A 13,047-nucleotide genomic window follows, 5' to 3' on the forward strand; every position below is an offset into this window, starting at 1 on the left:
TGAATACACTTACAAAATACACTTACAATATGTTTTTGTTTTGTTTTGGCTTGCTTTTTGCAGTACTGGGGAATGAATTCAGGCCCTTCACAACTGAACTACGTCACATGGGCTGCGTCCCCGCCCCCCCCCCGCCCCCGTTTAATTTTGAAATAGTCTCACTAAATTGCTAGGATTGGGCTCAAACTTGGATTCCTTCTGACTCAGCCTCCCAGAATGCTGGGATTACAGCTATGTACCATCAAGCCCAGCTCACAGCTATGGTTTATTAGGTAGAAGATTACATCAGTAAAAGGAAGGGAGATCAGTTAACATCAAAGGAAGGGAGACACATAAGGTAGAGCCTACAAGTGTACTTCAGGTGAAGTTTTCTATCATTCCCTTCTCATAAAGACTGGACGCATTACTTTTCCAGTATTAACGTGTGACAGTGTCCACAAAGTATTGCCAACTCAGAATGCTTACCTGAGCTTCGTTTCCAGAGGTTTTTTTATTGGAGTCTCATTACATAGACATAATTTATTGATTACCTACATGATTGATTTCATTCTCCAAGTCTGATTATTCCTCATGAACCACAAACCCCACCCTAACTCATGTTGTTGGTTTAACCACGTGCATGACAGGGCTGTAGTTTGTATGTCTCACTGCTGGGCTCTCAACCACCATTATTACATGCATGACTGTTCCATGGTTCAGGCTGGCAGGAATGTGTGAAACCTGGCATAATTGACCCCATACCATTCTAAGATAGTCAAATGTAGTCAGCCTTTTTCTAAGATCTCGTGTGTGGCCCATCTGAAACAAGGACATTGCTATCAGATATAGATTACCTCAGCCAGAGGCAAAGGTCAGATCTCTTTTTGGAGGCAAAGTCAAATTCTTTACCCAACTGTCTCCCCATTTTATTTATTAGAAATAGGGTGAAAAAAAACCCCTGAGTTGCATGAATTATTTCTCATTATTTCACATTCTTTTGGCTTTGATAAAATGTCAACATATGAAGCTAGAAAATAGATGCAAGTTTGTAACAAACATGAGCTAAATAGAAGAACATGCCATTCATTTTTTTTAATCCTGATATCTACTTCATTACTCATTTTAGTCTTTTGTCACTGCAGTGTGAAAAAGTTGAAAATAACACATTACTGAATGAACCTCAGAGTCTTCGTTGTTGGTTCATTTTTCATGATTCTGAGTTAATTCTATAGAAAGTCGTTTATCTAGAAGGCTTTCCTTTTTTTTAATAAATTTCATTTTATCCCTTTCCCCCTCCCTATGTACAAAAGCTTTGTTTCCATTTTTTCCTTCTATTCTCACAATTTTTCTTGTCCTACAAGACCTTTAAAAATAACATTGTTGGGCCGGGGATTTAGCTCAGTGGTTCCGCCACCTTCCTTGCAAGCACAAGGGCCCGAGTTTGATCCCCGGTACCAAAAAAATAAAAAATTGTTAGTTTTTATTTTCCTAAAATATCTTTTTTGGAACCATTCAGTTTTGTCATGACATAGACATTGTATATGTAAATTACATCCTCTAAATGTACATAATCCATGTAACACCAAAATGTTTATGTTCATTATTTTAAAAGAACTTTAGCATTATAATCCTTATCTGTGTATTTGTCCCTTTTTGTTTTTTTTTCTAATTTTTTCTCACTTTAATAATTTGATCACAGCCACAAGATTTCTAAAGTAGCCCATAATAATGATACTTAGCAAAGCTACTTTAACATTCACACATTTTTTTTTCCTTCCAATAGATGAACGAACCAAATGCCTACGGAAATACACCTCTTCATGTGGCCTGCTATAATGGACAAGATGTTGTAGTGAATGAACTTATAGACAGTGGTGCTAATGTAAATCAAAAGAATGAAAAAGGATTTACTCCTTTGCACTTTGCTGCTGCATCTACACATGGAGCATTGTGTTTAGAACTTCTAGTTGGCAATGGGGCTGATGTCAATATGAAGGTATGAAATCAGAACCCATGTTTAAAAGCATAGCCAGTACCATTCAGTGATTTAATAATGAGCTATGATAAACTTAAGAACATGGATTAACCTTTAAAAGACACTGAGTGAGGCCAAAAGTATATACCGAATTTCTAGCTCTAAAAGGTTCTAGAATAGGTGAAGTTTCATTTACATGGGATTCTAGAATGTATAGTTGAAAAAAATCGGAACAATTGTTAGTTCTGAGAGGAGGGATTGATTGGGAAAGAGGCATGAAAAAACCTCGTAGGGTTGGTGGTAATGTTTTGTATTTTGACAGGGCTTTGTATTATATAGATAAGCATTTATCAAAACTCACTGATACATTTAATATTTGTACACCTTATAGTAAATTTTCTCTCAGAAGAAAAAAACTAAACAAAAATTGAATAGTATCTGTTGTAAGCTGTGTGGCTATGACATGTAGTAATGTTCATAGCTAAAAGGCATCAAATAGGCGGATAGATTGAGGATGTGATAAAAGTCATCAAACAGTAGAGTGTTAGTGGTAGAGTCCAGATGGGATTGTATATGGATATTTATGCTGCAGTTCTTTAAACATTTCTGTTTTGAAATTTTTCGGCTTTTCTGTTGTGAAATTTTTCAGTGTTAGGAGAAAAAACCAGTATCAGTGTGATCACTTTCAGAAGGAAGTACTTGGACTATAGAAATACATGAAAATTCTGGATCCAAAATAAATTTATTTTTACTGTATAATTCTATGAGAAAGCACATGAAAAATTTGAGTATCAGTATTTTATGGTACATAGATTTTTCCAAGATGCTTTTACTTGCTCTGTATTAATTCATCAGTTCATCCTTTGACCACTTGGCAAACTGTATCTTGTGGTAAGAAGAAAAGAAAACCACAATCACAATTGAACCACTTAGGATTAATAAAAAATATTTAAGCTTGATTTTAATTATTTTGCAGGTATATGATAAGTAATGTCTTTCAGACTGGTAGAGACAGACTCCATTTTCTTACCTAATTTCCGTTAAACCTTTAGTGATGCCGCTGACCCACTCAGACAGCTGTAGCATCATCATGTCCATCGGTAATTAGGTCCATTCTTTAATTTGCCTTCTTCCAGCTAAGGGACAATGCTTAGGGAAAAACTTTCTTTTTAAAGAATACACGTTTAAGGCTTTCAGTTCTCAAATCATAATGATTTTTCTTTTGCTTAGTTTAATTAGTATATTAAAATTGGTATTAGTATGTTAGTATACTTAAAAATGTGTTGATAAGGGGTCAGGGATTTAGCTCAGTGGTTCCAGCACCTGCCTCACAAGTCCAAGGTCCATCCCAAGTTCGATTCCTGATACCAAAAAAAAAAATTATATTGATAAGTTTGAAGCACTTATTTTAATTTGAAGAATTTTTACTTTTTTGGATAATCAAGGCCCAGAAAAATATATAAATTGTTTTGGGAAGGAAAGTTACTTTTTTCTTCAAAAGTCCAGTAATTTTTAAAACAAAACTTGGGTATTTCATAAATAAAAGTTTTGAAATTATTGTCCCTCAAAAGCAAAGGTCACAACCACATTTTTTTTAGTCTGAGACTTATTCATAATAAAATAGCTATAGTTAAAATCTTTGTAGGTTAAAGTGTCAGGGAGATAATGGATGTTTGCCTATATCATTAGCTATTACACACTTTTCAGTTATATGGTGCTGTCTTTAAAGGATAAAAGTTAGGCTTCCTACTTTATACACTGCCATTTAGACATGAATATTTAATATAATTTGATGATAGTCCCTTGATCATATCAATTTTGGGATTGAACCCAGGGCCTTTTGCATACTTAGCAGTGATCTACATCGAGTTCTTTCCATTTTATTTGGTGACAGCACAGGCTAGCCTTAAACTTGCCAAGCTGTCTCCCTCAGCCTTCCAAATAGCTGGGATTAGAGGTATCCACCCACCCTCCCCAGCTTGCCTGTGATTACTATTTTTTTGTGTGTGTGATTATTTTTAAACCTGTGTTTTCTTTTGAAATTTAGAATTGAGAATCAACTCCAAGAGATTGACTTATAAAATACTCAGAACAGTGGTCCCTTTGAGGTTATATCCTGAGTTTTTAAATTCAGTACTAGATTTCGTACATTAAAAAAAATTTTTTAACTAAGAACCAAGACACATCATGTAAAGGTCCAAGATCCCAATGATGAATGTAACTGTATTCTATACCTAAAATGTACCAATAAACTTAATGGAAAAAAATTTTTTTAGCAAAGGAATTAATATTTCATGTTTAAGTAGATTTGAAGACAGTGAACTGTAATGTTAGTTTAGAAATAGAGTTCATAAAAGTTGTCTTAATCTCAACCTGAGAATGTATGACATCCTATTTATATGTAATTGTCCAATTATTTTATTGCCAAGTTCCACTGGAACATATTTCTCATGTTGATAACTTCTGCAGTCCCTTCTGGTTCTAAAATTATGCAAAAAATTTTAATAGGTATGAATTGTCACCTAGCAAAAATATATATTCATTCCTGACACATATATTTACAGTATTTGTCATAAATGAGTGTTTATTAAGTTGTTGATTGACTGAGGGGCTGAGTCTAACCCTTCTCTGTTATAAAATAAAATTAGATTCATTAACCCTCATGTTCTTTTTTTCACTGCTGCTGCCTTTTTCCAACCCCATTCTCCATTTTATTGTTTTCTGTCCTTGATTAAGTTGTAGATTACTAGAAACTGGAGTGATTCAATTTGTAATAACTAAGTTGATAAGCTTTTTTAAGTTGTCCTCCAGAGTGAAGGAGGTAAATAAATGGCTTGAAAAGACAGTAACTATCCAGTTTTATAACCGCTTATTACAAGCCCTACTTCATTAATTACTTCACTTGTACGTAAACTTTTTTCACACCCACTTCATTCTTCTTTAAGAATAAAGATGGATCAACTAAACAAATAGACCAAGAACTTGATTTAAAATTTAAACTTAAAAACTACTCTAAAAAAGGGCCGGGGATTTAGCTCAGGGGTTCCGGCACCTGCCTTGCAAGTGCAAGGTCCCAAGTTCAATTCCCAGTAACAAAAAAAAAATACTCTAAAATGTGTGGCTTTTTTCTTGTTGTATTTGTTATTACTGTTTTTGATTACACATGAAACTCATTCTTAGAGTGTTGATGGGGCTTGTTTGTTTTGTTTTTGCTTAGAACTCCTACTTTGATTCTACAGTGATTTGAGATAGTTAAATAAAAAACTCTTTATACTGTTTCTCCAATTCAGAGAAATTAATGTGCCCTCCTAATATGTATGAAAGCAGACTTTTCATTTGGAAATCTGAAACTCTTTCTTTGTATATGTAGAATAATTTTTATGATCAGTATATACAAAGTAAGTTACCCTGGTGCCACCTATAACTTACAATAAAAGACTACCATTTATTTGTTAGGAGACCTGATTGAATTCTTTAACCTCAGGACCTCAGTTTCCTCTTCTGTGCAACAAGATTAGTAGGGTCTATCTCATTGGGTTGTGAGAACTAAATGACTAATATATATGATGTTTTAAACTATATCTGAAACATTGTGCTTACTATATATGTTAATTAAAATTAGATGTTCCACATTTCATCATGTTGAGTATCCTAATTTTTATTACACATCTCTGTATTGGTTTGGGTTCTGTTTGTAAAAATGACTGTAGGTAAAACCTTAGTATTAAAAAATCAAAATTTGAACCAGGTGTAGTGTAGAAGTGGCACATGCCTATACTCCCAGCATTTGGGAGGCTGAGACAGGAAGATTGCCATGAGTTCAAAGCCAACCTGGGCTACATAGAGAGTTCAAGATCTCCCTAACCTACATAGCAATACTGTCTCAAAAAATAAAAATAAAATAAAAATTTGTCACATAGGGAGCACTTTGAAAAGAAACTAAGCTTTTGGTTTTTGTTTTTTTCTTGAAAGAATAACAGCTGACACATTTATAAACACCAAATAAAAAATGTTAGTTGATACTGTAAGAGGCATTATTGTGTTATGTGGACATTTTACCAAGGTTAGTGTATTTACTCTGTACGACAGACTGTGAAATATAGATGGTATTGTCCTCATTTTCATTTGAGGAACTGAAGGCTCGAAGAAGTTAGATAGTTTGTCCAAAATCTTGCTTGTGGTAAGTGGCAGCAATGAGACTCATGCCCACGTTAATCTTGACTCCAAAGCCCATGCTGTGTACATCTTCTCTCCCTTATCGCTTCTCACACTGCCTCCAAGATTGTAAATTGTGTAAGATTGTCTGGATGACCTGTTTGCCTGAAAAATTCATATAAAATAGAATCAAATACTGAGGTGTGGGTATTTATTATGTTGCTGTAATATTCCAAATGGTATGAAGATTTCTTAAAAGAGATGTGCATTCGTACACTGTTAGTATAAACTTAGGACATTTGTCACATTTCAGTTTACACAGAAGGCATGCTGACTGTTCCTAAAGGAGTAGGTGCTGCAAACCAGTTTCTTCCCTAGATAGATAGATAAATAGATAGATTGATTGATTGATTATATATAATAATTATATATTATTACAATTATTTTGTATATAATCCATATATATATTGATTAATCAAAAGATTTTAGGGAAGAAAAGAAGTTAACCTAACTCAGAAGAAGATACCACCTACCTCAAGGATTGTTTATTTTCATATTTAAGAGTCCTTTAGAATTTGTACATGACATACACACATGTCCAGCCAGTCTGATTTAGTATTCTAAAGAGAAATTTTATTTGAGAAAATAGTTAATAATACCAATTACAAATAATTAACAAATTACTATACCCATACATTTTTAAAATGATTTATAGTAACTGAATTTAATTCTGATACTCACTTCTTGGTCAAGGAGGGATTCAGGATTCCATAGAATTAAAACACTGTAATAATGTGAAATTTTGAGTCTTAAATATGAGAAGCATACCCTGACTATACCACTCCTGATTATGTGCTCTTGGGTGAATCATTTAATATCCTTTTGTATCAATTTTCCCACCTATTGAATAAGTATGGTATTAAGATTATTCCTCATTATTCCACCTAAAGCTTTTTATATACTGTAAGCATAAAGTTTCTTGTATACTTGTGCTTTATGATACAAATAAATATTTGTTTATAATTTTGAACAGCAATTTTACCATAGGCTTCAATTAAACTTAATACTTGAGTAATAGCTAAAAAAAAGGAGCAAAAGGATATTCAGAATAACACTACGATTACATATTATGGATTTAACAGAGTGGTTTTTAAAAAAAATTTTGTGTTGGATTATTTCAGAGTAAAGATGGGAAAACCCCACTGCACATGACTGCCCTCCATGGTAGATTCTCCAGATCACAAACCATTATCCAGAGTGGTAAAAAGTATTTCTGTTTGTTTTTTATTTCTTAAATGTAATAAAAACATCCACAAAATGAATGGTATTCAGGAATTGTCATACCAGTATACATATTTTTACTACTTATTTCAAATCTCTTCAAATATTAGGGTATAAAATGCTATGTATGTGTATGTTTCATAATTTATTTTTCTATTGTTTCTCCTGGATTGTTTTATTTCTATAGCAGTTAGAACTTTTTCGGTATTACCAAGTAGAAAACTGCTTTTCCACTACATGTGTTGTATATTAATATATATGCTCTGTGGCATTTATCACTTTTCCTTTTGAATATTTTGAACTGTTTTTAGAAACTTTCTGTGTTTGAATTAGTGCTAGGCAAGCTAAACTTTTAAATAAAATGAACTTTTAGATGTGTTATTTTAAGTCAGTGTTTCCCAAACCATGTTCCAAGGAACTGTTAACAGTCCTCAAGATATGATAAGTTGGGGGCCGGGGATTTAGCTCAGTGGTTTTGCCACCTGCTGCACAAGCACAAGGACCCGAGTTTGATCCCCGGTACCAAAAAAAAAGATATGATAAGTTGTATGAGTTTTGTTGCTTGAGGTTTTGTTTTAGTTTGCTGTAGTTTGGTTTTATGTCTTAGTTTCACTTGGTTTTACTTAGGTGCTGTAGTTTTACAGGAAAACTAGGAATAGGCTGTTGACCAAGTAATTTTTGAAGCAGTGTATTGCAGTCTTGCTGCTGCCCAGTGTATGCATATTAAAGTGCTAAGGAGTGTTGCTCTAAAGAAACGTGTCTAACACAGTGTTTCCAAACTTGTTGGCCCCTAGGACCCTTTGGTGAATCTAAAATGTGAATTTTAAATCTTTTGCTCAATTCACAAAACTGCCTTAAGCATGATATCTATCAAGTGCTTGGCCCCATAAATAATCCATGAATGAAATCTAGTTAGAATTGCAGTATCCATTAGTTGGTGCTTGAACAGTATTTTACATTGCACTATATGTAGTAGGTTTAACTTACATAGTTTAGTGTCTGACACTGTGCCCTCTATTACAGGAGCTGTAATAGACTGTGAGGATAAGAATGGAAATACCCCTTTGCACATAGCAGCACGATATGGCCATGAGCTGCTAATCAACACTCTTATTACAAGTGGTGCTGACACTGCAAAGTAAGTAGTACAGGCAGAGGTGTTGATAGCTGTTACAGGGAAATAAAAGGAAATGAACTGCGGTTTTCTGGATATGTCAGATGGAAATGTGAATTTTCTCCTCAATACTGTACTGTCATCTTTTTCCTTTTTTAATATTGAAAGCATTGTAGATGAAAATATTTAAATATACTTCTAGCTGGTACATCAGTGAAGTATAATTTTGCATATTTTACCTCAGTTCTTCCTCAAGCATGAGTAATACAGTATGCAGTTTTCATCAGAGACTTAATTTTTGTGCTCTTTATTTTTATTCTATAAATACTTAAGAGACTAAAAAAGTTATACAATGTGAATGCTTTTTTATCCAGATACTATCTGGAGTGTTCAGACTGTGTTGTGCAGAGCTCAGGGATTCCCTGGTTGCTGCTGAAAAGATTTCGGCTCCCTGAGGCAGGAGGGTCACAAGGTTGAGCCCAGCCTGGACAAGTTAGTGACTGAATCCCTGTCTCAAAAAATAAATAAATAAAAATAGGGCTGGAACCCAAAGGCCCTGGGTTTAATCCCCAGTCCACCAAAATAAAAAACTATAACAACGAAACATACACATACTTTAAAAATGTGTGTGTGTGTGTATAGTAATTTGCCCATTTTCACCTTCTAGCCATATTGTTCTCCAAAGTGTTAAGATTTTGACTTAAGTAGTTATCTTTCATTTTAGTAATTTGTTTAAATGATTATATTTTTCTTTGGTTATAATGAAGGTACTGTCCTATTAACCTTAGGCGTGGCATACATGGAATGTTCCCCCTCCATTTGGCAGCCTTAAGTGGCTTTTCAGATTGCTGCAGGAAACTTCTTTCTTCAGGTAAGGGGAACCTTTACAAGCACACACGTCGTCGTTGTTGTTATTGTTGTTTTTGTCTCCCTAAAATTTTAAGACAATGTCCAGCTCTGGACATTTAAAAAAAACAAAAACAAAAAACCAACAGTCCATTAGTGGTCAGTTTTTTGTAATATTGTACACTGTTAAAAATATTTTCTCATTTTGTAGCTATTCATATTTTGTAGTTTTTGAGATTGATGGGAAGGATGTGATTCTTAATATATCTTGACATGATAATTTAAAAATTAATACAGCTATAATATTGTATAATGCGTAAGACATTCATTCTTACAGGATTTGATATAGATACTCCTGATGATTTTGGCAGGACCTGCCTACATGCAGCTGCAGCTGGAGGGTATGTTAATGGTTTTTATTTCTTTTTTAAAAATCAAGGGGATCTAGAAGGTATTGCTCAGTGAGTGCACAAACTTAAAGCTCTAGGTTCAAGCCCCAGCACAGAGGAGAGAGAGGAGGGAAGAAGAGAGACTGGAAAGGAAAGGGGGGATGAATGAAGCTGGTCATGTAAGTTTTTCTCTTTTCTCTGTTCCTGTCTTGTTAGTTCTGAGCCACCACAAAATAGCAAAACAAGAGGTTTTGGATAAAGAAAGACTTGTTTTCGTCATCTTTCACTTAAGTGATGAGTTGTAAGAGGGGGTGGAGAATAAACCTACAAGTATTACTTTGTATAAGAGGAAAAATTTCTGGATAAGTAAAAAAAATCTAAAAAGTGATTTCTTAAATAAAAATTCATATCCTCAAGTGAGAACATCAAAATATTGGGAGTATTTTGAATAATACTGGTACTCTTTGAGTATTTTAAAAATTACTTTTTGGGAAAATGTTCATTGCATTTATTTCTTTACTGGGAAGAGGAAAATTTGGGTTTAAAAGAGTTTGAAGTAAGTTTTAAACAGCACTGTTTGGGAGAAACTAGGCAGCTGGCTCTACTGACCAGACTTCAATTAAAATACTTTTGGACTCTGACATCTTACTGCTAATCTACTGGTAATTCTGATAATTTAGATTTGTGATAAGCTATTTAATTCATGATTATCAAAAGGACATTTTGCAAGAACTTTATTTCTAGTGATAATTCCTTTAAAATTTCTACTGATTTCAGAGGCCAAATATGCTGAACCAGGCCAGTCTAAATTGTAGGGATGGATTGTGAGCATGTGATTGACTCTTGTTCTTTCAAGGTCACTAGAGAACATTTCAGTTAAAAACTAATTTCCATTTAACTTAACCCATGAGAAGGGAACAGTAGACTTATCTTGACTGCTTGGCAGTCACAGTTTTTATTGTAATATATTAAGTTGATGTTTAGGTTTTTAAAAAATGAAAGGAAAACCATGTATGTAGTGTAGTCTCTTACCATTTTAACTAAGAATACATCTAAGCAAACATAGTACAGGAGAAGATAATGGAAAGGTCACTTGGGACACTATGTTTTTGAGATCTTTTTAACCCATTTTAATTTAGCATTAAAGACTAACATTTAAACTGTTTAATGATAAGCATCTTATTTCCTAAAAATTCCTTAAGATCTCTTTTACAAATGATCTTCCTTTTTAAACAATGACGTGATTCATTATTTCCTAACAATGTGCCAATAGGTATGTAAATAATTTTTTTAATTCTAGAGAAGATAAATTTTAATGTTTTAGTCTTTATAAAATGTGAGTCATGCCATTTTGTTCACATTTATCCTCATTTAAAAATATGCTTATATGCTTATTTAAATCTATCGATTTTATTATAAAATCACTGACAACTAAGTTTTTTCTTTTCCCTGAATAGGAATTTGGAGTGCCTAAACCTTCTGCTGAATACTGGTGCAGACTTCAACAAAAAGGATAAATTTGGAAGGTAGGGTACAGTTCCTCTGTAGAACCTTCTGATTTCTGAAAATTAACTGAACATTAACTATCTTCTGCATTGTAGTGATGATTGTTGGGAGTACCAATTAAAGCCAGTGATCTAAATGTTTACTCTTACCCAGGCTTCCACTTGAGTTCCTTCATAGCCTTAGGCTACCAGCCACAGCTCTGTACTTATAAGTACCTCTATACTTTTTTTCCTGTGGTGGGGATTAAACCCAGTGCCTCTCACATGCAGGGCAAGCCCTTTCCCACTGAACTACATGTCAGCTAACCATTCATTTCTCCAGCATGGAGTCCTGTTGCCTCAGCCCCCAACTAGCTGGTATTACTACCTCTACACTTTGTTTTTTCTGTTTGTTTGTTTTTGATACCAGGGATCAAACTCAGGACCTTGCACTTGTGAGGCAGGTGCAGTGCCACTGAGCTAAATCCCTAGCCCTACCTCTATACTTTTTTATATCACTTCTCTTCCTTCCATAATATAGCCATGGAAATTTAAAACTCCATGGTACCTATGTTCCTTCAAGAAACTCACAGTAACAGAGCATGGTGGCACATGCCTGTAATCCCAACACTCTGGGAGGTTGAGCAGATGGATCATATATTCAAGTCCAGCTTGCAGAACTTACGGATTTAGTGAGACCCTGTCTCAAAATAAAAATGATGGAAGCTAACATTAACATAGTTCTAACTGTAACGTAGTTCTGAGTTTTACTTCCCGTATGTGGTTACAAAACACTATTAAAGAGGGAAAAAATAGGTTGCAAATATATGTGTGATTTTTCTTTTCTCCTTTTTTTATAAATCACTCACACATCTACATATCCTACAAGTAGAATCTCCAGGAAGACAACTATGCAGTGACAGAATATTGTCATTCAGCCAATGTTCTGTTCCATTGTTGAATGTCAACCCTCGTTGTTAGTTGCATTTGTGAGAGCAGGATATGAAGTTATATTATCTAGTCCTACTTAGAGCAGGAACAGAAGAGTGTATTAAACCATATAGGAGAGAAGTATTGGGAATTTGAATTTGTTTGAAAGATGAAGGTGATAGTATAAGCAAAATTATGTGTCAGTAGTTAAAAATTGTACATATCAAAGTATATGACAGGGGAGCATGTCAAAAGAAACATGTGAATGTAGGTACACGTGATGGGACCAGTACAGCAGAGAAGTACAAAGAGTTACAAATGTTAGGAATTCAGAAGTAATAAAAGAAAAAAATAATTTGACCCCAAGTTTGAGAAACAAACTGATCTCGTAAGCCTGCTAATGGAAGGAATTAATGACCCACAAAATCAAGAATCGCTTTGTGTAGCCTAGGAATGCAATATTTTTGTAGTTAATTTGCTTTTATAATTGTATTTAAATCTAGTTTATATTAAATTGTAACATTTCAGGCAATCTATACTACAAATAGGGCTTCTGAAGCATATTCTGAGTTTAGAAACATTAAAAGTAATTCATGTTAATTGCATTTTTAAAAATGTATTATCATTAAGTAAGGCAAAACAGTGTTTTACTATCATTTTATTAGGTAAATATTTTAGGAAAAAATAATAGTATGAAGACTTCTAAATCTACCATCATTTATCTGGTTGTTTTTTTCTTTTATGAAATTGTGGAATAGTCACAGTCCATTCAGTAACATTCTGCTTCACTTTGAAGAAATCAGCTGTAGATATTTAGTCTTTAGAAATTAAAACAGTGTTCTAGTTCATCTGAATAGTGAATAGTCTTCAAAACTAGGCCTTTATTGCTTGAGA

The 13,047-nt window shown here is 33.8% G+C and overlaps 1 protein-coding gene across 17 annotated transcripts in view; it reads left to right on the forward strand.

Moving 5' to 3' along the window:
* Positions 1 to 13,047, forward strand: part of Ankrd28 (ankyrin repeat domain 28) — a 189,438-nt gene that overhangs the window by 129,588 nt on the left and 46,803 nt on the right. For 13 of the 17 annotated variants that reach the window (XM_013065343.3, XM_087182253.1, XM_087182252.1 and 10 more), the window contains 6 exons: positions 1,763 to 1,975; positions 7,291 to 7,369; positions 8,414 to 8,528; positions 9,272 to 9,375; positions 9,688 to 9,751; positions 11,197 to 11,265. In XM_013065343.3, coding sequence (XP_012920797.2) covers positions 1,763 to 1,975; positions 7,291 to 7,369; positions 8,414 to 8,528; positions 9,272 to 9,375; positions 9,688 to 9,751; positions 11,197 to 11,265 — 644 coding nt within the window. The remainder of the gene's footprint in view (positions 1 to 1,762; positions 1,976 to 7,290; positions 7,370 to 8,413; positions 8,529 to 9,271; positions 9,376 to 9,687; positions 9,752 to 11,196; positions 11,266 to 13,047) is intronic. The other 4 variants (XM_021243958.2, XM_087182255.1, XM_004864245.4 and 1 more) reach the window with 1 other exon arrangement.

This window comes from Heterocephalus glaber, unplaced genomic scaffold, assembly GCF_053883595.1.
Source record: "Heterocephalus glaber isolate CG9 unplaced genomic scaffold, H.glaber_assembly_v1.0 deba00001472, whole genome shotgun sequence".
Lineage (NCBI taxonomy): Eukaryota > Metazoa > Chordata > Mammalia > Rodentia > Bathyergidae > Heterocephalus > Heterocephalus glaber.